Source organism: Lycorma delicatula, chromosome 9 (assembly GCF_047948215.1).
Source record: "Lycorma delicatula isolate Av1 chromosome 9, ASM4794821v1, whole genome shotgun sequence".
NCBI lineage: Eukaryota > Metazoa > Arthropoda > Insecta > Hemiptera > Fulgoridae > Lycorma > Lycorma delicatula.
The window spans coordinates 62,548,704-62,572,043 of record NC_134463.1 but is presented as its reverse complement, the minus strand read 5'-3'; the positions used below and the strand labels follow the sequence as shown (position 1 = coordinate 62,572,043).

Here is a 23,340-nt window from a genome sequence, read left to right as displayed (position 1 = left end):
GATAAAATTGAGGTTAAGCAATTAAAGAATTTATTATCAGTAATGATAAAACATAAAATTATTTTTATTATTTCTTGTTTGTCAGCTGTATATTGAATTTCTGTTCATAACTGTCTTCGTTTAAACCAGAATGTCTTTATGAAAAATAGATTTAAGATTAATGTTTATATAGATATTAATTCAGTTATTCAATTGAAAATTAATAATACCTTTCCTAGGTTTTATAATTATTATGGCATTTTTAACTTTGATTTTAATGTAAATGAATTTGTAAAAAATAACAGTTTTAAATAAAGTCGTAAAACGTCTCGAGTCAGCAGTTTTTCATCTCATCAATCTTTCTTAGTTACAAATGCAACTAAACATTTTTATCTTTTATTATACCCAAAATTTAGTCAGTCATTGTTTGTTAAGTTTGGTTTTCTAGGTGGCTGCTAAATTTTTAGAGCTCTACCGATCCACCGCCCTTCAGAATGTTTATTTAAAAAATCCTGTACTGAATGAGCATAATCAGTGGAGCTCTATCTGCTGTAAGATGGCAGTTAATTTTATGCCAATCAATTGAGGCTAAGGAATAAAATAATTTTCAAGCATGTTAATGTATGACATCTATTAGCACTTTCTTTAACAAAGTATGGCCCTATCAGATTCATTTTAGATATTGTGTGCACATCATTAAACGTGGTGGGTGGTCTGTGATTTCTTCATAAAAATGGAGATTTTTCTTTATAACAAAAATAAATGTTCTAACATTTATTACTCACATAAATGGCACATTCATCAGAGAAGAAAACTGTTTTCTGGAATTGAACATTAGGAAAATTCCTTAGAAGAGATTTGCAACAAGTTTCCTTTAAAGTCCTGGTCATAAAGCTCAATAACACAAACAGGTTTAATGGGTTTAAATCCAAAATCTTTTTTCATTATTTTCTGAAGTGTTGAACAAGAAATATTTAGCTTTGAATACTTTTCCGATTGTTGTAAGAGGAGATTGTAAACAGGATTTCTCAACAATATCACGGTTAGTTGACTGGAAGGATGTCCAGATTGTTTCAAATTGAGAACTGACTCTTAGGTTAAAGTCTTAAATTATTGTTATCTCTGAATGAATCAGTCTCTCATGTTTTCATTTGTATTTGTATTCTCATGCACTCAGACACTTGCAACAAGCTTTTCTTTGATTGAATATTTGCTTGTGTCAGCTACTTTAAATTAAACTGCACAAATCAAAATGTTCAGTGAACATGTGAAAATAATTTTAACTTCTCACACACCTTACGCTCTTTGTTGAGTAAATGAAAGCACCTGATTAACCTTTACAGTCACCTGAAGAAATAGTGTTATCAACTTGTGTGTTATGTCATGATAAGGCACTTTGTGGCCACTCTGTAAAAAAATAATTGATTGAAGGAAAATTATGGTTTTTGATTCAAGTTATCATGTAATGGCAATCACATAATGTAATTAAAATAAGATTAAAGATATATTTAATATAAAACAGTTTTTAAGTTGACTACTACAGTACATTTTATTTTAAGGAGAAAATTATTAACACTACCTGAGGGAGCTAGCTTCTACTTTAACTCAAGTTCCTTCAAAGACTTTCACAATGTGGAAAAATTGAAGGAAAGTTTGAATTATGCAAAACCAGAATATATTAATTTGCATATATAAACAAGCTAAGTTAAGCTTCATAATTTTATCATTGTTTTTATACGATTTTATTTAACTTTGCATTGTGTCACACCGTAGGACGGCCAGAATTTTTTCAGCAATATTTAATCTACTTCCTGATGAGATAAAAAGCTAAAATTTTACATACATGCTTGATGTCGATGACAATGCATTGCAATAACAAAAAATTCTAAAAGTAAAGGTCTATTTTCACAAAAAATTTGTTTGCATATAATGAAAATTCAAACAATGCGCATACATATGAAAAACTTGAAAGACATAGAGCGTCAGTTAGCTGTGCATTCTGCTACCAAACAACCATGCATGCGTACTAAAAACTTTGATACAAATTGCCAGTCCGCTATGCAAGAAAATGTAGCCTATAATGTGAAGACAGGTTATGTACGAACAGCTGTCAACTAGTGTCAGTGAATCACTGCTCCTAGATTTATTCACAAATATGTTTGAGTCGGTTATTCATTTTCGGACGTGAATTGTGGCTACATGATTGTTTCATCAACATCAAATTGTTATTAGAAAAAGCAATACTTTTGATGTTTATGGAGGTAGAGACTTTGAGGGAGCAGTTAATTGATTTACAGTGGTAAAACCTGTATTATTATATACACAAAAAAATATTTAGGTTACACTAAATATTTCCCTATTCTTAAACAAGAATGTAGATTTTAGTATGCAATTTTTTTTAGGCAGCAATAGAGATGGAATCAGAATTAGTATATCAATACAAATTTTATGGACTGAGAATAAGTATTTTTCTAAAATGCTGTTGTTCGCACTGGACCTGCAATAACGGTCATTTCATGCACAAAGTATTTATGATTCTTTGAATAAAAAAAACTAAATATTTGTCACAAATTGTTTTTGACTAAATTATATTGATACCTCCGATCAACAAAACTTTTTCCCCAAGGTTCAATCAAAATGATGCAGTTTATTGTGGAGTATTTGCTACATCATTGTATTTCAGAAGAAAGCTATCTACGATTATTTACAATTGAGTAGAGTTGTGTATCATCTTTACAGTATGTTTAAAAGTGGTAAATTAACACATTTCTCTGAGATTGTGTCCAAAAAGTTTCATAATAACACCCTTCCTAATTGTGACAGTAATTTTTTTTAGTTTAATTGAGACTAAAAATTTAAAATAAAAAATTTTAATTGTTTAACTCTTTTATTTAACTAATGAAAAAAGATGCATTAAAAAAATGATTTGATTTTCATATTAAGTTAAGAATAAATATTTATAATAAACTCTTTGATTAAATTTAAATAACATTTTATATTGATAATGGTGATCTATAAGTCTGTTTTCTATTTGCAGCAGTGAATGTACTTTTATGTGAGCATTGGTTTACTATATTTCTCACTTACATTACATTATAATAATGCACATTGAATGAATTTATTAACAAAATTCCTTTACATTTTATATTATGAATAATAAAAGTATGGGACTCCCTTCATTGTATTAAATGATATTTTATACTAATTTCATTGATAGTTTACTATGTAAGATAGTAAATGATTTATAGCAAATGAAATACAACAGGTGATTTCTGAAGTCAAGACCGTTTCATTGTAAAAAAATTTATTCTGAAAACTTTATAATTTTTTTTATTTCTCTTAAACTACTTCTCTATATAATCGCTACATGAATTAAGACATTTAACGTAGGGAGGGATACACCAGCTTCAATATACCCTCGAGGTATAATTCTGCCGCCAGTCCGTTTAGCCACTGATTAATAGCATTTTTAAGTTCATCTTCACGCTCGAATTGCTTACCACTCGAAAATTCTTTCAATTTCCCAAACAAATGGTAATCAGGAGGAGCTAAGTCCGAACTGTATGATGGGTGAACGTAAATTTCCCATGCAAATGTTCTCAGTAAATCACGTGTCGGACCCGCAATATGTGGACGTACATTTTCGTGCAGCAGGACGACGCCGTCGAACATCCGCTCACGTCGCCGATTTTAAATGGCGCGCCGTGACTTACGTAGAGTTTCGCAGTAGGCTTCTGCATTTACAGTCGTTCCACGTGGCATGAAATCAATCAGCAGTTTGCCAAACTGATCCCAAAAGACTGGCCATCAGTTTGCATCCTGTGGCCTGACCTTTATTGGTCTGGTTAGTGATTGAGGATGACGGCATTCACTTGACTGCCGTTTTTTCTCTGGCGTATAATACGAAATCCATGTTTATCGCCAGTAACAATTGAATTAAGGAACTCATCTCCTTTTTCTTTGTAGCGCATCAAAAATTCCAAAGCAGATCCCATTCGGATTTTTCTGTGGCGTTCCGTTAAGACGAGAAGCACCCAACGTGCACAAACCTTTCTGAAGCCTTAATGGTCATGAACCAATAACCAACAACTCTTGAAACATCAGGAAAAAGAAGGGCCAGGTCGGAAATCGTTGAGCGACGATCTTTTCTAATTTCATCATCGACGCGTTTCAGCAAGTCCTCGGTGAGTATCGAGGGCCTCTTCGAACGTTCTTCATCCTGCACATTAATTCTGTTATTTCTAAACCTTTTACATCATTTTCGGACTTCCTTTCATTCATTACATTATCACTGTACACAGCAATCAACTGCCTATGAATTTCAATCGGCTTAAAAACGCATGACCACGTATTTCACAGTCGGCGGCAACATTGATCTTCCTATTCATTTATAACATAATAACGTACAACGCGACAACTTACATATAACAATGCAGTGTGTACATTACTAGCGTGACCATGAACGACACAGGTTCGCCAACCTTAAGGAGAGAAATTTCCCAGCGGTCTTTACTTTAGAGATATACCTCGTATATTTTGTCAAATGGAGTCAGTGTATTGTGAATGCTTAGCAACTCAAAATTTTAGGCAAAAATTTGTTGCTACACCTGTAAAAATCTTGTATTTAACTGATCACACGTATGATATGAATTTTACTAACAACTCTTTGCTTGCACTTACTTCCTTAAAAAAGTCAAAATTTAAAAAATATTTATTTTCTAATTTTTAGTGTGATTTTCTGAAGTTATTTTTTGGATTCTTTTTTCCATTTTAGTTTTTATTTTTATACTTTTGGATTTTTTTTTCATTTTAGTTTTTATATAAAATAAGGCTGCAAAAAAAATTTTGCCCATATGAATAACAGCCATTAGCAATGAAACTTCCATTCCATCTTGATAAAAATAAGGAAAGGAATTTTGAAAAGATTATATAGCGAAAATTGTTACCAAATATAAGCTAAATTTCCTGGAATGCAAGAATATGTATTATTATTTTATCTTAAAATTAAGAAAATTGGAATAATTTTCTTCAACTTTGTGTAAGAATATTTTAAATATAGAATGAAGTCAGCTAAATGTCTTTTTTGTTCCCAGTCCAAAGATTTATTGGCGGGAATTCTTCTATATTTGTCAATCTTTTAATTTCTTTCATGAATGTGCTCCTTTGCCCACTTTAATTTATGACAGGTGACTGCTCTCTTCCATACTGTGAAGAGGGCTGCTACTATCCTTATATTGTGAGGATAGTAGCAGCCCATACTTGGGAAGTTGACCAAAATGCTGATGCAGCCATACTTAATATATTAAGGCAGTTCAAACAGTTACAGGTTACTAGAGGAAATGGTTTTGTTGGAGTTGAGTTAACAGATCGTGTTTTAATTTTGGCTTATTCAAATTCTAGGTGTGGCAAGATTTCACCAATTTATTGATGAACTATAAAAATTTAACCAATTTTATTTGATGAGCCTATAGTTTAACAGGAGACTTAAATCCTGATTGTCAAGAATTGGATGGTAGGATTCCACAGGTCGTGGATACGTCATGGTGACCATGTTTGCGGCGGTGGGACTCGTCGCATGCAATAGGGGACGTGTCCCCACTTATTCTGGCTGAGGAAGTGGTTCGGTCGTGGATGTGACGGCTGTGACAAAGAATAGTGCCAAATATAAGCAACTGAATGGTGAGAGAAGAAGAAATAGCCACAGACCACCACACAATCATGTCTACAGTTGGACAGTTGGATCATGTACGAGGTGGGATCTTCTCCCCTCGGGGGGGAATCGAGTTGGATATGTGTGGCCTGGACTAGTTAGAGTTCTACATTGGAAACCTACAGAGAGATTGACAAGAGATATTGTAGATGCGGTTTCGGTTATGTTCTGTGGAGATATCCAAATCATGCCAGAAATCATGTTATTGGAATACTTAGAAAATTTATGCAGATGTACTGGGTCAAGGGAAGGTCCAGGTAAGCATAGAGTCTTTGGTGGTCCTCTGTCATAGCTGAAAGGAGTGCTGCAACACTTGCCTTGACGAGAAGGCTCTAGCGAGATACTAGGAGAAACAGTAGGATTGACAAGGGGCTAAGAAAAGATTACTGTTGCTATGCCAGGAAGGCATTAACAAATGCAGTAAAGGACGCCAAGGTCAGAGCATGGCATGAACTACTGTAAGATCTTAAATTAAATCCCTGGGGAGATGCTTACAAACTGGTCATGGACCAATTTGGACGACCAGCCCGCCCCTTTTTCTAGTGAGGTGGTGCTGCGAGTTGTAGAGGAACTCTTCTTAGTAATTGAGTAAGAATGGACAGAGGTGACAGTTGAACACAACATGAGGTTCACGATAAGGGAACTCAAGTGTGCTGTGGTGACATTACACCCCAGGAGTCCAGGACCAGATTTGGTTCCAGGTAAAATAGTGGCCAAGGAAACGGTGGCCAGACACCCCTGAATTTGGATTTTGTTAAACGCCTTAAATCAGGCCCTAGAGGGCTATCATTTCCCAGCGTGCTGGAAGGAGGCACGACTGGTTTTGGTACCTAAGAAGAGGGATACAGAGATGAAAGGGGTCACATTGACTAATCTGTTTGTTAAACACGATCGGTAAACTATTTGAAAGACTGATTGTTGATCGTATATTGGCGGAGGTAGAAACGACTGGTGGATTTTCCCCTAGGCAATAAGGTTTTGTGAAAGGGAGGTTCATGGTAGATGCGTTACAATGCGTAACTAACTGGTCTGTAGGCCGAGTGGGTGTCACCCGGCGTCGAAGGAGGATTCCTTTGGTGGCCTCCTAGATGTCAGGAATGCTTTCGGCTTTCTCCCCTGGCCGGTAATCAACAAAGCATTATGAGAATGGAATATTAATAATTATCAACAGTTAATTATGGAGACATAATAAACTCTTATTTACACTGGAGGAAAATACATGTATGTACTGAAGACGGTGAAATTCTGGTCGAGATATTTGGGGGGGGGTTCCACAGGGGTCAGTCCTTGGGCCACTCCTGTTCCTGTGGAACTTGGCCTTCGACAAAGTATTGAGACTGGAGTTTGAAGGTGATGTCAAACTGTTAGCTTACGCTAAAGACCTGTCACTGGCAAGACAGAACAAGAAGTAGAGGATTGTGCAGCAGCTGCAGTCGATAGTATACAAAGGTGGCTTGAAGGAAGAGGACTGATATTAGCGCCTAATAAGTCATCATTGATCACCTTAACAGGCAGGAGAAGAATCAGAGAAATATGAGTCAAAGTAGGTATCTGCCCTGCAGAGAAGAGCTGCAATACAAATTGTGTCTGCATATACAACAGAAAAACGCAGTAGAAGTCATAGTGGGAAGTCACGTTAGGCTTAGGGTTCTGATGCTCCGATGAGTTAATTGTGGGACACCTAGAAGTGAAACTAAAAGACAGTTGCTTGAAGAATGGAAGGTACAGTGGGAAACATCTGACACTGGAGGCTGAACCAAAAAGATAATTCCCCACGTCAGCATATAGATAAATAGGGGGTACGGGGAGGTGGGCTTCCATCTCACACAACTGTTAACTGGACATGGTGAGTTTAGGACCTACCTTCATCGTTTTGGTGGGTGGATGACCCCAGACTGCCAATACTGTAACGAAATTGAATCTGTAGAGCACTCTATATACAGATGTAATAGATTGAATGAGATTAAGCACTCATTTGGGATAAGTCAGTTGCATCTGGAAAACATGCTGCTGTAGATGCTATAAGGAAAACATGAGCAGGGTAATGTAGCCTCTATGGTAACCACAATAATATAATTCAAGGAGATAGATGCTAGGGAGTGTGATTGGGACTGATACTGGAGGTAGGGAAATACAAATACTGGAGGTAGGGTTGTGACAGGTACTGTTTTTGGTCTTCCTGCACCTTTTTTATCTTCCTTAATTTCCTCCAGTATGTTCATCATGAAATTATTATATTTTTGTAGATGACTATGAACTGTGTGAACTCCTCTTTTTTTATTATTTTTTTTTAAAGAAATATTTTGGTTTTTTAGTCTGTTCTTCTAAAAACTTCTTTTGTTATTCTACCAAACCGTGGAATTTTTTCCATTCTCCTTCTGTACACCAACTGGCATTCCACTACAAGTTGGAATGCTTCCAACTTTCTATTGTCATATTTTACAGTAAGCCCATGTTTCTGAACCATTGATTCACAATCCACACAGCATTTAATAAACTATTTGTTGGTAAGGTTACCTATCATTATGATATAAAGATCCTACACTAAGAATTTTATATGCTAATCATTTTATAATTAATTTATTGTGGAAAATTTAACTATAGGGTCAATAAAAAATCATAGAAACTGATACATTTTATGAAGAGTAAATGTTGATTATATGTAATATAGAAAAAAGATTCCATACAGATTGAATTGAAAACCTTTTTTTGAAGTCTGTAAAGTAAACCAATCAAACTGTTAAGAAGATAACAATTCTGAAATTATACTAACAATTATGTTAAATTACAAACTATTAAATCTTTACTATTGGAAAAATGTTTATTCATGAGTATTTTATTAAATGATTGGTTTTTTAAGTTTTCATCAGTAGGAAATAATTGCTTGAATATGTTTTAAGATTCCTTAAGCTTTCATCATTCTTTATTGCTAGCTGTAATACATGAATGAGTTTCTGCTTTAAAAATTTATAAATTTTATTTTAACAATAAATCCATTTTTCTTTTAAGTAACAGGCAGTTTCAAATTTAATTTTTAATAATTTTTTTTTTATATAGCTCTAAGCAGGTTGATGAATAAATATGAAATAAAAGCAGTTTTATCAGTAGTTTAACTACTTTCAAACCCCAGAAAAGTCCAAATATTAATTAATTAACATTTTTTTGGTATTTAATTTATCCCTAAATTTTTTTTAACAAAACTTTTCATTAAGTCTCTCCTCCTTCCAAGAACATTAAAGAAAAATCATCTAATAATTTCCAACAAGTTTTTTTGTGTTCTTATGTGATAGTCATAACAGATAAAGGAGAAAGATTTTAGTTAATGCGTCTTGCTTATAGGCAATCTGAGAATGTTGATAAACTACGATCTCTTTGTAATTATTGTCAGAGTTACAGCTTTTATATATACACAATTGAACTTTAAAGCTTTATTTTATACCATTTTTATATATAAAGAATTGAATTTTAAAGCTTTATTTTATACAATTTTTTATTTAGTAATATTTCACATGTGTCAATTTTTTATATTATTTTTTGTATTGCTTTTTTGTTTGTTTTTCTTTTTAAAATATAATTTGCGAATTATTAATTTCTTTTTGTAGATATTTGGGACAAAAGAAGTATTCAGAGCTTATACAGATGTTGCAGGATGGGGCAGAATTATTACTGCGACGGGATCAGGTATATTGAGAAAGTATATGTATGTTCTGTTTATTGTGTTATAATTTATGAATTTTCAGTTGTATTTATGTTTTTAAAAATAATTACTAATTATACCAGGTATCATAAAAAAATTGTAATATTTAGGTGAAAATTTCCCCTTTTATGTGCATTTTTATATGCCATCTATTATATCACTTTTATAATACCCTGAAATTACCTATTGGTCTGGAGAATACATTTCTTGTGTATTTCTGCTAAACTAATAAATCTTATTCCTGCTAAATTTATTTATAGTAAGAGTGAACAAAAAATCCTTAAAGAAACAGATGAATGGATAATGACAAATAATGTGTATGAATCACTATTCTAAACATGTTTTTGCCATCCTATCTAATTGACATAAGTTAATTTTGTAATTCAATTTATAAAGTTTTTGGTTTTTTATATAAAATCTTATAACAGAGCTAATCAAAACTAAGGAAGGCAAAATTATTAAGGGTAAATTTATAATTATATAAATTCTAAGATTATTTTATATTGTTACAAAATAGTGTTAATATAACAGATATAACAATATTAATTTTACTCCAATTTATACAATATACTAAGCATAAAAGTGTACGACAATATAAATATTATTTGCATCATCTTTGTATTCTTGTATTTCCTTGAATTTACTAAATCTAGAATGTTGAATTTTAAAGCATGGGTACGAGTGTTAATTTGTTATAGTATTATTATTCAATTTTTTTTTTATTCTTTCGTTGTCGTTCCAAGGTAATAAGTTTAAATTTTAATTGATCGCAATTTTTAACAATTAATTTTTTTTTGTTTATAAGAACTTTGGTTTACTTATGTAGGAACATTTAGTTACAACTATCTATTTTTAAAATATTTTTGATTTTTATATTCCCTGTTTAGAAATATATAAAGTTTTTCATGCCTGCGCACAGGTTATCCTTTGTAGGTATTATATTTCCTAATTATAATTATAATTCTTATTTTTATGTCGTATTTTGTACAAGGGAAATAAATGTTTATTCATTCATTATTTATATACAAACTAGCTAAAGCACCCTATTCTTCTAAGAGATAAATACTGAAATTTTAAGCACCCTTTTGTTTTTCGTACCCTTTTGAGGTGAAAATTCCTTTTATATCTGCAGGTAATTGCTTACAATTAGGTATTCACCTCATAATTATGGACTCGGCCTAACAATGGGCCAGTTGAATATTCAGGGTTAATTAGACGAGTTAGCAAGCGAAGTGAGTGTTAAGATTATGTTAATATCATTATGAAGTTCAGTACATAGAATTGTTAGTTACCTAACCTTAACCTTGACCTAAACCTAACCAAACTCAAGTAAATTTTACTTAAACCAAGTTATTTACTCTGTAAATAATGTATATTGCACTTAATTTAACATAACTTTCATTTAAGCTGAATCTAACTTAATTTATAGTCTTAAATGAATTCAATCTCATTCTTAACTTTACTCATTCTTAACAAACTTTGAGTAGCTGCTTATTGTATTTTTTAAACCAATTGCTTGTTTGTTTTAAAACAGCCCCATGGCAAGTGAATTTTTGTAATATTTTTCAAGCGTTTGTACAACTTAATTTATTAAATATTTGTTCTCTGAATTGAAGCAAAGAGTTGTGTTTTATAGAAGTTTGAAAGTAGCAAATAGTATTCAGTTTCTTTGTATATCAATTTTTTTCAAATTTGGAACAAATATTTGTTTTTTGGGGGACCTTCACACTGTAAGTGTCTTTGGGAGTTTCTATTATTATCCTTTTTTTATCTTTCTGTTTTTGTGATAATGAGATTTATTAATGCTTAAACAATGAAATTGTTTTTTTGGTGGTGTGATATCAGATATTTTTGTTTTATCTTGTTAAAGAGTATGTTGATTATTTCTTTTTCTCTAAGAAAAATATATATTCATCTCATGACCATTATTGGCTATTTTTTGGCCACATTTGTTTATGAATGCTTAAATCGTCTACCCAAATCCAGTTCTTATTAAATCCAATTCACATTCTATTATATTTATATGTGTAATTTATTAAACAGTTTTTTCTTAATAACCTTTTGATATATATCCTAGTATTTTCTAAACCATGTTAGCTTTGCGCCATCTGACAAAATATAGACAAAACATATGCCTGCTTGCTGCTTGAAAAGAATAAAAATGGCAGTTTCATTTGGCGTGCTGAGAGAGTAAAAACATGTGAACGTGACAGTTAATCAATATTTAATGGTGAAATAACTATGTGAAAATTCAAATAATTATTCAAAATACTGACCACTGTGGCAATTAACCTCAAATAACAGCAAAAAACCACCTAACACAGTAACAGAATGTAAAAAACTAATACCAAAAGTCGACTTGCAGGATCCCGCATCATCAGTGAGTACAAAATTCCAAAATTACGTCAAACTAAAAAAAAAATAAAATAAAAATTTTAAGTAGTTTTATAAATTTAAACAAAAGTATGAAATTATTAATCAACTGATTGTTTTTGAAGATGATGATTTAATTTAAGACGTAGTTGGTTGTAGCAGTTGGCAACAGTGTTTACGAACGTAGTTGCGTAATGTTTTTAATTTATTATCATACAAGTTGGCATTGAATTTTGTTGTTTAAGTTTTGTGATTGTGAGGGTTGTTTTCTAAATTTAAAATTTCTATTTTTTATTTTTGTTTGATGTAATTTTGGAATTTTGTACAGACTGATGATGTGGGATCCCGTGAAAGTCAACTTTTGGTATTAGTATTTTAGGTTCTGTCTGTGTTTAGTGGTTATTTTGTTGTTATTTGAAGTTAAGAGTGAAAATAGCTTTTATATTAAGAAAAATGCATAACAAAGCAGTATTACCAGTTATCATATTGTAGAATGTTTTTTTTAGTACATGAATAGTCGCAACATTTCATAAGAAGCTTAACAATTTCTGTAAATACTACTCCCCATTTATCTTTTTCCCCTTGTGTTTAGTTTTTGGCAGATCACTTTTGTCATTCGACTCCCAAATGGGGAATCTTAATACGAATATATTTGATTGTAAGTTTCATCCTTCCCATGATATTGTTAATTAATATTACCAGTTCGTTTGAATTATAAACAAGCAATGCAGAACCACTTTTTTCAGTTTAATTTTTTAATGTTAGAAAATCTTAAATATATGATTTCTTATAGTTTAGTAGGGAAATTCTTATAGTTCATATGTGGGAAATTTTTTATTTTCATACTGTATTTTAAAAATATCCACAGGAATTAGGTAATCTATTGCTTGTAATTCTTCACCCTTGTTTCGAATTGTTCTCTGAATAATTTTGCTGTGATGCTTAATTTTGGCTTTGTTTGATTACTCTCTACTCCTTCTTTTCCACTCTTATTTTGGATTCCTTCTGCAACATGTTTACTGAGTTCAAGATAACTCAAAATTAATCTCAAGTGAGCTACTCATTTTACTATGTTTCTGTAACATTTACTTTGTTCAACTTTGGCTGTTATTGTTATACTGTCTGTACTTACCTCTCATTTACTTTAATTCTGTTTTCTTTTCCTTATAGTTACAGTGCTTTCTCTGTTTTAAGTTCATATTTTTGAATTTGCTGGTAATTGCTTCAATCATTCTCGACCGTCTTTTACTTAAGAATTCAGTTTGAAGTTATCAGAAAGGACTTAATCATTTCTGTTTCCAGTAAAAGAAGTGGTGGTATATCCTACAATCACTCTATAGTATTTCTAAACAAACTTGTAAACTTTTCATGCTTTACTTCAGTCTTATGTAACTATTGATTTATTTTATATAATACCATGTTATCGAGTAACACAGCATAGTGACATGATGTCAGCAGTACTCTGCTGAGATGTCAAGTTACATTTAGCATCTTGTTCCATAAAAATATTTTACTATCTCAGAGACAAAATTATTAAACTTATTGGTCATTATAATTAGAAGCTTTTCCTTTTCAACATGTATTAATAAACTTTTTAGCAGTAGAAGAAAACCAATGTTTATAAATCCCTGTTATAAGTAAAACTAACACAAATTAAATTCTAGTTTTTATCATAACTGGATCGCTAAATATGTAGGGACTATGAAATATACCTTGAATCCAGTTTCATCTTTTTAGAGATGGTTCAAAATAAAAATGGTGATGTTCATAGAATTTTAAAGTTGCATGTTGCATCTCAAGCTCTATCTTTCTATATTTTGCATAGGTATAGGTAATATACACCTGTTATACTTTTGAAGAGTGAGGAAAGATCCTTTTAGAGTGAGTAAAGTGCACCCACCGTGTTGGTCTAGTGGTTAACGCAACGTGTCTTCCTAAATCAGCTGATTTGGAAGTCGAGAGTTACAGCGTTCAAGTCCTAGTAAAGCCAGTTATTTTTACACGGATTTGAATACTAGATCGTGGATACCGGTGTTCTTTGGTGGTTGGGTTTCAATTAACCACACATCTCGGGAATGGTCGAACTGAGAATGTACAAGACTACACTTCATTTACACTCATACATATCATCCTTATTCATCTTCCGAGGAATTATCTAAACGGTAGTTACCGGAGGCTAAACAGGAAAAAGAAAGAAAAGAGTGAGTAAAGTGACAACTTTTAATTAAGTAGATCAGCAGTGCTAGGTTTCAAGTGTGCAGCTGTTTATTTCTGTCTCAGAACCTCATTTAAAAGTAGCCATTGCTTTTTTCCTGAGGATTACTTTGGAATAAACGTTGCTGATTTACACCTCTGTAGCTATTCAGGCTGTTGCCTGAACAGCTGAGACAGAATGGCAACATAACATTTAATGAGAATGGTAACATGACCTAGGTCATGTTGCCATTCTCATTAAGTGTAACTGCATTCTCATTAAATGGTAGCTGCAGGGCATGCCTCTGTAGCTAGACCTTCTGGGCGGGTTGCCCTGGTGAGCAGCATCTTGGAATGGGATTATTAGGTGTCAAAAATTGATTACCTCTTGTGTAAAAATTTTTTTTTTTTAATGATGAAAATTGATATAATTGTTAAATTAGAAATTTAACTCTAGATAACGAAATTTAACTCTACTGATAATAACGAATTGGGATTTTCTGCTAGTGATCAGTACATTTCCATACCCACCTTTTGGTTATGGTTCATTTTGAAGAAAAACAATGACATAAATAAATAGAAAATATGTAAAAAAAAGTTTTTAAAACACTAAATTAAACGCACTAAAAGGTAAAAAATAATTTTAGGACACTATCGCAGAATGGATTTGACAAGCTTTAATGGTGACATGTAAGATTATGTGGAAGTCATAGGTTCAAATTAAAAATTTGATGTTTTTGCCAATTTTTTCTTTTGTGTTTTTGCACCCCACTCTTTAGGCCATTTATTATGCATAAGAAAAAATTAGCAAAAACATCAGATTTTTAATTTGAAGCTATGACTTTCACATCATCTTACACATCACCATCAAAGCTTGTTGTCAAATCCATTCTGAGGTACCGCCCTAAAATTATTTTTTACATCTTAGTGTTTAATTTAAGTGAAGTGTTTAAAAATTTTTTTTTATGTATTTTGTATTTTCTACTTTTTAGTCATTTAATGTAAGAGTCGTTTTTTTATATATTTTTTATTTTCTAATTTTTAGTCTTCATAAGTTCATATTTTACAGCTGCTCCAGCGCTCAGGTATGAGCGTATTTAGCGAAAGATCAGATCGGTACATTTTGCAGTGGGTGAGTGTAATCAAAACATAGGGCTAAACTATTTAATTTCCAGATAACTCAGATCTGGTCAATCAAGAGTGTACCTGATGCATTAAACAGTTAGTGCTCTACCTGCTGATACATACGCCGTTTGAATCGTGAAAATCTGACAAGCAGTTGCCAAGGTATTACAGTGGCACTCCATCACACTTCCTCTCCAATTTACTGAACAGCGCCCCGGGGGGACTTGAAACACAACGGAGATCCATCAGTACCATTGGAAGCGGATGGGTTATCATCAAGGGGGATTGAAAAAAATTTTCAGAGCATTAGAACCGACCGTTTTTGAGATATTTGCAATTTTCATCCAAAAATTCAGATCCAATTAAAAAGTACTGAATTTTCCCAAAGCATTGATATATATTTCGCATATATACAGTATATGAATATATAATAATAAAACAATTATACACCTGACCACTACGAAACATATATTAATTAATGGGGATTTACCGCTAGTGATTGGTAGATTCCGGTGATAAGCTAAGGGGGATGCTCGCATATACGTTTAGTAGGGTAGGATAATAAATTTTATTTTGTTGTATGTTCAATTTTGAAATTATTGTATTTTAAAATTTGAGTAAAACATTTATACGCCACTTAATTATTTGTAATTTTCAGCAAACAAGTGGGGCTGATCTTGCTAATCTTCTTGTTGATGTTCTGGTTAAATCGGAAACAACTGTGTCAGACGAAATAATTAGTGTCTTATCAAAGTAAGTTTTTATTATTATTATTTAAATTACTTTTAATATCACGTCTGGCACTGACTAATAATAGTATATTTTACCATATTTAGTAGAAACTTGTGTCAGATTTGCTTAAATTTGACAGCCATCATTCTATTTCTTGATTGTTAAGAGGTCTGTTTTCTTATCAGAGCTGCTTTTTTTAGTTAAATGGTGGCTATAGAAGAACAGTTAGATCTATCTAAATGTGTTAAGTGAGCTTTAGCAGACCTAACAAAAGATTTTAAAAGTTATTTTTTCAATGAATATTAACAGAAGTGTTGTTTTTAATATAAATAAAATGGGCACATCTATTTTCTGTTTTAAAATTACTGCTTAAGATATTAACATTCTTTTTAATTTAGCCTTTATTTGTTAGTAAGATCTTTCATTATGTCCTCAGTCTGCTGTGGATTTTAACCTGTAATAATTTTATAAATTGTCAGTAGTTATAAGTTTTCCACTTGTAACATAAGGATATCTATCTTTTGAATGACAGCTCATTCATGATTGTACAGCTCAAGTATATATTTATTTTTTCATTAATCATAATTATTTTTGTGAACGGTAGTATATTAATAACATCTTCATTAAATTAGAAATATAAGATTAGAAGTTATTTTTTTTTTTTTTTGTTTTCAGTCATTTGACTGGTTTGATGCAGCTCTCCAAGATTCCCTATCTAGTGCTAGTCATTTCATTTCAGTATACCCTCTACATCCTACATCCCACATCCCTAACAATTTGTTTTAAGAAGTTATTTGGAAATAAAAAAAAAAAAATTATTTATTATTATCTCGTAGATGCAACTTAACTACTTTAACTAGAAAGATTAAATGATAAGTAATAAAAGCCAAACCTTTGTCAAGACAATCCTCAGTTTAAGTATGACATCTAGCAATGGGATTTTAATCTATACTTCATGATGTATGATTTGTCAGGAAATATTATACTCCCAAACATTCAATTTCATATTGTGAGAATTCATTGTATTATATTGATATTAGTTTTTATAATCATCTGCCCTGTGATTTAAAGTTAATTTTAAGCTTCACAAAATTTAAACAAGAAAATTGTGTAAATTTCTAATGTTATTGAAAACTACTATTTTTTAAAAATAAATATTCTGTATGAAATAATGTGTTAAACAAAAATGGTACACAAATATATAATATGAAAGGCAAAGTTGATAGGTGCATGGAATATATTGAAGAATTTATATGGAGGAAATGAATTAGAAAATGGTATTATAGAGGAAGAAGAGGATGAAAGGGGAGAAACAATACTGAGATCTGAATTTAAGAGAGCATTAAAAGAATGGCAGAAAGGTTCCTGGAATAGACAGAATTCCTGTAGAATTACTGCGCAGTGCAGGTGAAGAAGCGATTGATAGATTATACAAACTGGTGTGTAATATTTATGAAAAAGGGGAATTTCTGTCAGACTTCAAAAAGGGTGTTATAGTCATGATACCAAAGAAAGCAGGGGCAGATAAATGTGAAGAATACAGAACAATTAGTTTAACTAGTCATGCATCAAAAATCTTAACTAGAATTGTGTACAGAAGAATTGAGAGGAGAATGGAGGAAGTGTTAGAAGACCAATTTGTTTTCTAGAAAAGTGTAGGGACAAGGGAAGCAATTTTAGCGCTCAAATTAACAGTAGAAGGAAGATTAATGAAAAACAAACTAACATACTTGGCATTTATAGACCTAGAGAAGGCATTTGATAACATAGACTGGAATAAAATGTTCAGCATTTAAAAAAAATTAGGGTTCAAATACAGAGATAGAAGAACGATTGCTAATATTTACAGGAACCAAACAACAACAGTAATAATTGAAGAACATAAAAAAGAAGCCATAATAAGAAAGGGAATCCGACAAGGATGTTCCCTATCCCCGTTACTTTTTAATTGTTACATAGAACTAGCAGTTAATGATGTTAAAGAGCAATTTAGATCCGGAATAACAGTACAGGGTGAAAAGATAAAGATGCTACGATTTGCTGATGATATAGTAATTCTAGCTGAGTCTAAAAAGGTTTTAGAAGGAACAATGAACAGCATGGATGAGGTCTTATGCAAAAATTACCGCATGAAAATAAACAAGAACAAAACAAAAGTAATGAAATGTAGTAGAAATAACGAAGATAAACTACTGAATGTAATATTTGGAAGAGAAAAGATTATGGAGGTAGAAGAATTTTGTTATTTGGGAAGTAGAATTACTAAAGATGGACGAAGCAGGAGCGATATAAAATGCCAAATAGCACAGGCAAAACGAGCCTTCAGTCAGAAATATAATTTGTTTACATCAAAAATTAATTTAAACGTCAGGAAAAGATTTCTGAAAGTATATGTTTGGAGCGTAGCTTTATATGGAAGTGAAACTTGGACGATCGAAGTACCTGAGAAGAAAAGATTAGAAGCTTTTGAAATGTGGTGCTATAAGAGAATGTTAAAAATCAGATGGTTGAATAAAGTGATAAATGAAGAGGTGTTGCGGCAAATAGTTGAAGAAAGAAGCATTTGGAAAAATATAGTTAAAAGAAGAGACAGACTTATAGGCCACATCCTGGAATAATTGCTTTAATATTGGAGGGACAGGTAGAAGGAAAAAATTGTACAAGCAGGCAATGTTTGGAATATGTAAAACAAATTTTTAGGGATGTAGGATGTAGGGGGTATACCGAAATGAAACGACTGGCACGAAACCAGTCAATCTTGGAGAGCTTCATCAAACCAGTCAAATAACTGAAGACAAAAAAAAATTCTGTATGAATCTAATAATTAAATCATAATGATTATGTAATATTTAATAAAGTTTTCATTTATTGTTTTAATACTGTGTTTTTTTTGCTGATGGTTATATTCACTTCATACCATATTTTTCGTTTTTTAATAAAACTAGTATAGTGATCTTCACGATGCAAAGATCCATGATGTAATATTGCACTTGTAACTTTATAAGTGTAACCCTCGATTTTTATCGTTAAATTTGATTTTATGTCAAATTTATTTCTCTTTTATTTATTCCTTTTTTTAATAAAACTAGTATAAACTCTTGCAAAATAATACTTTTATTATTTTTTTTAAAGAATGATGGGAATTAAAAGAATTGTTTTACCTTCATTACTTTCATTTACATAACAGGATTTACTATTAAAACAAGCTGTAGTATATTTTTTTTTACTTTTATTCAAGTGTATTATCAAGTTTTTATATACAACCTAGTACTAACAAGTATTGCTATCTAGTGGTGCGATTCATAAAGGTATGTTAAACAAATGAATAAACGACATATTTGAGACCTGCAGTTAATAAAGTGGAAAAAACCGTTGTCTAACAAAATTTGAGGTATTTTTTTAAAGTATTCTTTATTACAAATCTAATTGAACTGAAATATAATGTTCCCATGCTTATTTTATTTAATTTTTTTCCCATTTTCATTTCACTGTTAGGTTAGGTCATGTTTAGAAATGTAAACGTAGTTCATTGACTTTGTTGCGTCTTACCAACGAAGTTTTAACAAACTCCATGATAAAAGGAGGCCAAAATTATTTCTTCAGACAGATTTATTTTCAGTTACGGAATTTAAGGGTTGACTCGCTGAACAATTTCTACTTTCTAAAATTAATATGACTAATTTTGAAAGTTTAAATCTTAAAGTTAACATATTCATTCTTTTGGAAGTGTAAATTTAAATGTGGGACAAATTTTATTAAGCTGTCTATCTATTAGTGACATATTAATTTCAATTTAAAAGAAGGAAAGCAGATTAATAAGCAGGAAATTAAATCTTTCTATTATTATTTAATAGTACTTTACAAAAATTACTAGATTTTTTTTGTTAGATTGTTTTTATAATTTTCTCTATGAAGATTATTATTCTCTCTATTATACAGTGTAACGTAAGAAAGTATAGTTTCATACAGCTGTCCATTTGGTTTTCCCTTCCTATTTTGAGAAAATAGGAAGTGATTTACTTCACTGACAATTTTATCATAAATAAACGAAGAAAGATGACAACACCGTTGTAGGACTTTCCCATCACGTAGCTTACACACAGTTAAGCATATCAGTGCTACACTAGCGCTCCTTATGATGACAAAGGATGTATACAATGTATGATGATGACACAATGTATACCCACTAGTTTAGAGCATTTTTTGGAGTGAGGGTGTGATTTTGCAAATATTATTTTTTTAATTTTTAACAAATGTGCCTAAGAAAAATAAGACCTTAATTAGGTGAAATCTTGAGATACTGAGGCTGACCTTGTCCTGCAGCTCACCCTCATGACCTTTTAAGTTAAAAATTTAATGACATTAATGCCTCATATAATCTGACCAAGTTAGATCAAAATTGGTCCTGTAATTCTGGAGATATAAGGTGATTTAGAGTGCGATACCAAACACACACACACACACATACGAACATCTGGAAAATTTCCATGCAGTGTTTTGGGATCCATAGGTGCCAAAACATCAACATCGGTGAAAACCACGTATGCCCAAATTGGACCAATTACAATGCTTTCCCTTTTACTGCTATAGCACTAGATGGGAAAGTAAAAGGCAGACCAGTAATAATAGTAGATCAGCTTAGCCAATCTAAGTTTGGAAATACAGTTTCAATCATGAAAATTGTAATAAGTGCCTATAATGTACCACAATATAAGTTTTTAGATATTGATCATAAAAACAGAACATTTGCATTTAAAGTGAAATTACTCCACAGATTTTTGCTCAGAGTATAATTCTACTGATATAAAGTGAAGAAATTCATCTTTCTCCTATTTTGTAGTGGTAATGTTAAAGAAAAAAAATGCTAGTGTTTTTTAAAAAAATGTGGACACCACATGACTTCCTTGTACGCCTATTAAATTACGTTTACACATTTTTTGCTGCATTTCATTTAAACTTATTTCATTTGAAAGTGAGATACAATCCTCAAATTCTTCAATAAAGTGGACAGCAGTTACACAGTTGTATTATGGTGGACACCCATTGCATCACATTTTTTGTGGTGTGCCGTATCAGCATTTTTTATTAGTTTATATATTAATTTTGTTTCTCGTCGCTAAAATAGTTATGTGATGTAAGTGAGAATGTGTCGGATCTGTAACCATGCACACATCGGTTCGAATCAGACTTCATATACATTTTTTTTTTTAATTTAAATATACCTCTGTTGAAATTTTAATTTTTACCTCTAAAAATTTTAAAATTAAAATGAAAAGTATATAAAATTTTATTTCACTAATGACTTCTGATTTTATCATTTTTTTTTCAATCAGGTTAATAATTATTAATAAATCAATATATTTTAATTAAAAAAAAAAAAAGTTGAAAAAAAGGGAGATGGAAGTCTGATTCGAACCGATGGGCTAAGATCTAAATATTTCATTAATTAAAATTTTATTTGGCTAATAAAATAAGTGCCACTTATGATATATTGTTGAAAAGCTCTCAACGAGGGCTTATTACTGCAGTTAAGAAAAAGTTCAAAATCTAAAAAATTTGAATTTTGGGTATTTTTGGACATTTTAGGTTCAGTCAATTGCAATCAAAAGGGAAGGTGCACAGCTAGATGTTACAACAGTCCTAAATCCAAAATTTCAACATCCTACGGCTAATCGTTTTTGATTTATACAAGTTACCTACATACATACGTACATATGTACGTATAGACATCATGCCGAAACTAGTCAAAATGGGTTAAGGGATGGTCAAATGGATATTTCCATTGAAATCTGGAAACCTAAATTTTTCACAATCACATTACTTCCTTTACCTTATACAAGGAAGTAAAAATATATTTGATAAAAGAGTGTTATAGATGCTAAAATATAGAATTGATTTTTAAATTATTGTATTTTAAGTCATAAATCATATTTCTTTTTCCTAAAATGAAAATTTATTCCATGTTGAAGTTTTTTTATTGCTAATTTTCTAAATTTTGTTTAGGGATTTTTACTATGTTACTTGACTGTATTTAATTCGTTTGTAAAAAAAAAATATATTTTTTATGAAAGAAAGTAGACTTCAGGTAGTTGAGTTACATTTTATTTTTAATGAATTTAAGTAATTAAAGTATTAATAACAATTTGTTCTGTTTTGTAGGTTGTTTTCTATGATAAATCAAGATACACCAGAACGTGAGACATTTTTAACTAATGCGTTAAGGTGGTCTGTTATGGGTTCACAAGAATATAAGAGTGGCCATCCAAAATTACACCAAGCCTTTGCTCAGATTTTTTGGAAAGGTAAAAAGGAGTTCTATTAAAATTGTAAGCGATACATTCTTTTTTTTAATAGTACTAAACTCTAATGAAAATGTTTTTGAGGTTGAAACACTTTTCAATTCTTGTAACCAGAGGTGGAAGATAATGTTTTATTTTTACTTTTTTCAAATAGTTAAAGATATCTTCTTGTGGAAGGTAGTAATAGTTAAATCAGTGAAGTAGAGAAAATTAGCAGGATTTGAATTTATGTTAATTTTTGTAATTTTTTACTGGTTTAACAAATGATCAAAATTAAAAAGTCTTTTAATAAAAACATATGAGTAAATAAATACATTAGTAAATAAGTAAGATGTTAGAGTAATTTTAATTTTCTTCATGCCACTAAGAGAATGGATTAAATCTTAAGCTCTCTACATGAATATAATATATTTCAACAACGTTTTGTTGCCAACTGTTATATATGTTTATTAGTTTTTAATTTACATTTAAATTAACAAAATTTGGATAGAAGCAGATTAAATGAAGGTAGAAGAAAAAACAAATATATGTTAAAAGAATGTAAATAATAGGGTAGCGTAAAAGTCCTTTTGAATGAAAACTATCAAGAACAAGATTGGTATGTTTGCTTAATTTTTGTCCATTTGGTTGGTGAAAAAAATTGTTTAAATGATAGCTGAACCAAATATAATAAAAATTTTCTTTGAGTCACCCTTGTATCCTTTTTGTAAATACAAAGGGACCCTTGTATCTTCATAATAAAAAAATTTTTATTACTGTCTTCTTGAAAGAGTGTCTTTTCAGTCACTCTTATAAACAACCTGATGACTGAAAACATATTGTTTTGAGAATGTGATTTATTAAATTCAGTTCGGTTGTTGTTTAGAAAGTTGATTCTTTAAATTAAAAATCATTTTATTGTTAAAAAAAATGGAAATGTCAAATATCTGATGAAGTAAAAAAAAGAAACAGGTAATGAAAAAAAAAAATGGCAATATAAAGGTCAATTTATTAAACATTGCCCAGGCACAATGATGAAAGAAGAGATAACAGTTTCCTGCAATATATAGTACAAGATAGCTCTGATAAAATTCAGAGTATGTTGTCCACTTATTGGTAAAATTTTGTTTTATTGAGTAATTTGATTTTAGTTTGATTTACTAGATTTTTAATGATCTAATTACAGTGGAAAATGTTTACCATGAAATGGTGGGAACCAATTTTTTTTCATAGCAACTCAGTTTAATATTAAA

At 31.0% G+C, this 23,340-nt stretch overlaps 1 protein-coding gene across 2 annotated transcripts in view; it reads left to right on the top strand.

Annotated features, from left to right (window-relative positions):
• The window catches only part of LOC142330534 (Golgi to ER traffic protein 4 homolog), a 61,770-nt gene that overhangs the window by 5,309 nt on the left and 33,121 nt on the right, over window positions 1–23,340 (top strand). Inside the window, exons 2-4 of one of the 2 annotated variants that reach the window (XM_075375872.1) lie at window positions 9,292–9,389; window positions 15,736–15,830; window positions 21,969–22,111. In XM_075375872.1, the coding sequence (XP_075231987.1) occupies window positions 9,292–9,389; window positions 15,736–15,830; window positions 21,969–22,111 (336 nt within the window). The remainder of the gene's footprint in view (window positions 1–9,291; window positions 9,390–15,735; window positions 15,831–21,968; window positions 22,112–23,340) is intronic. The other variant, XM_075375871.1, reaches the window with a different exon arrangement.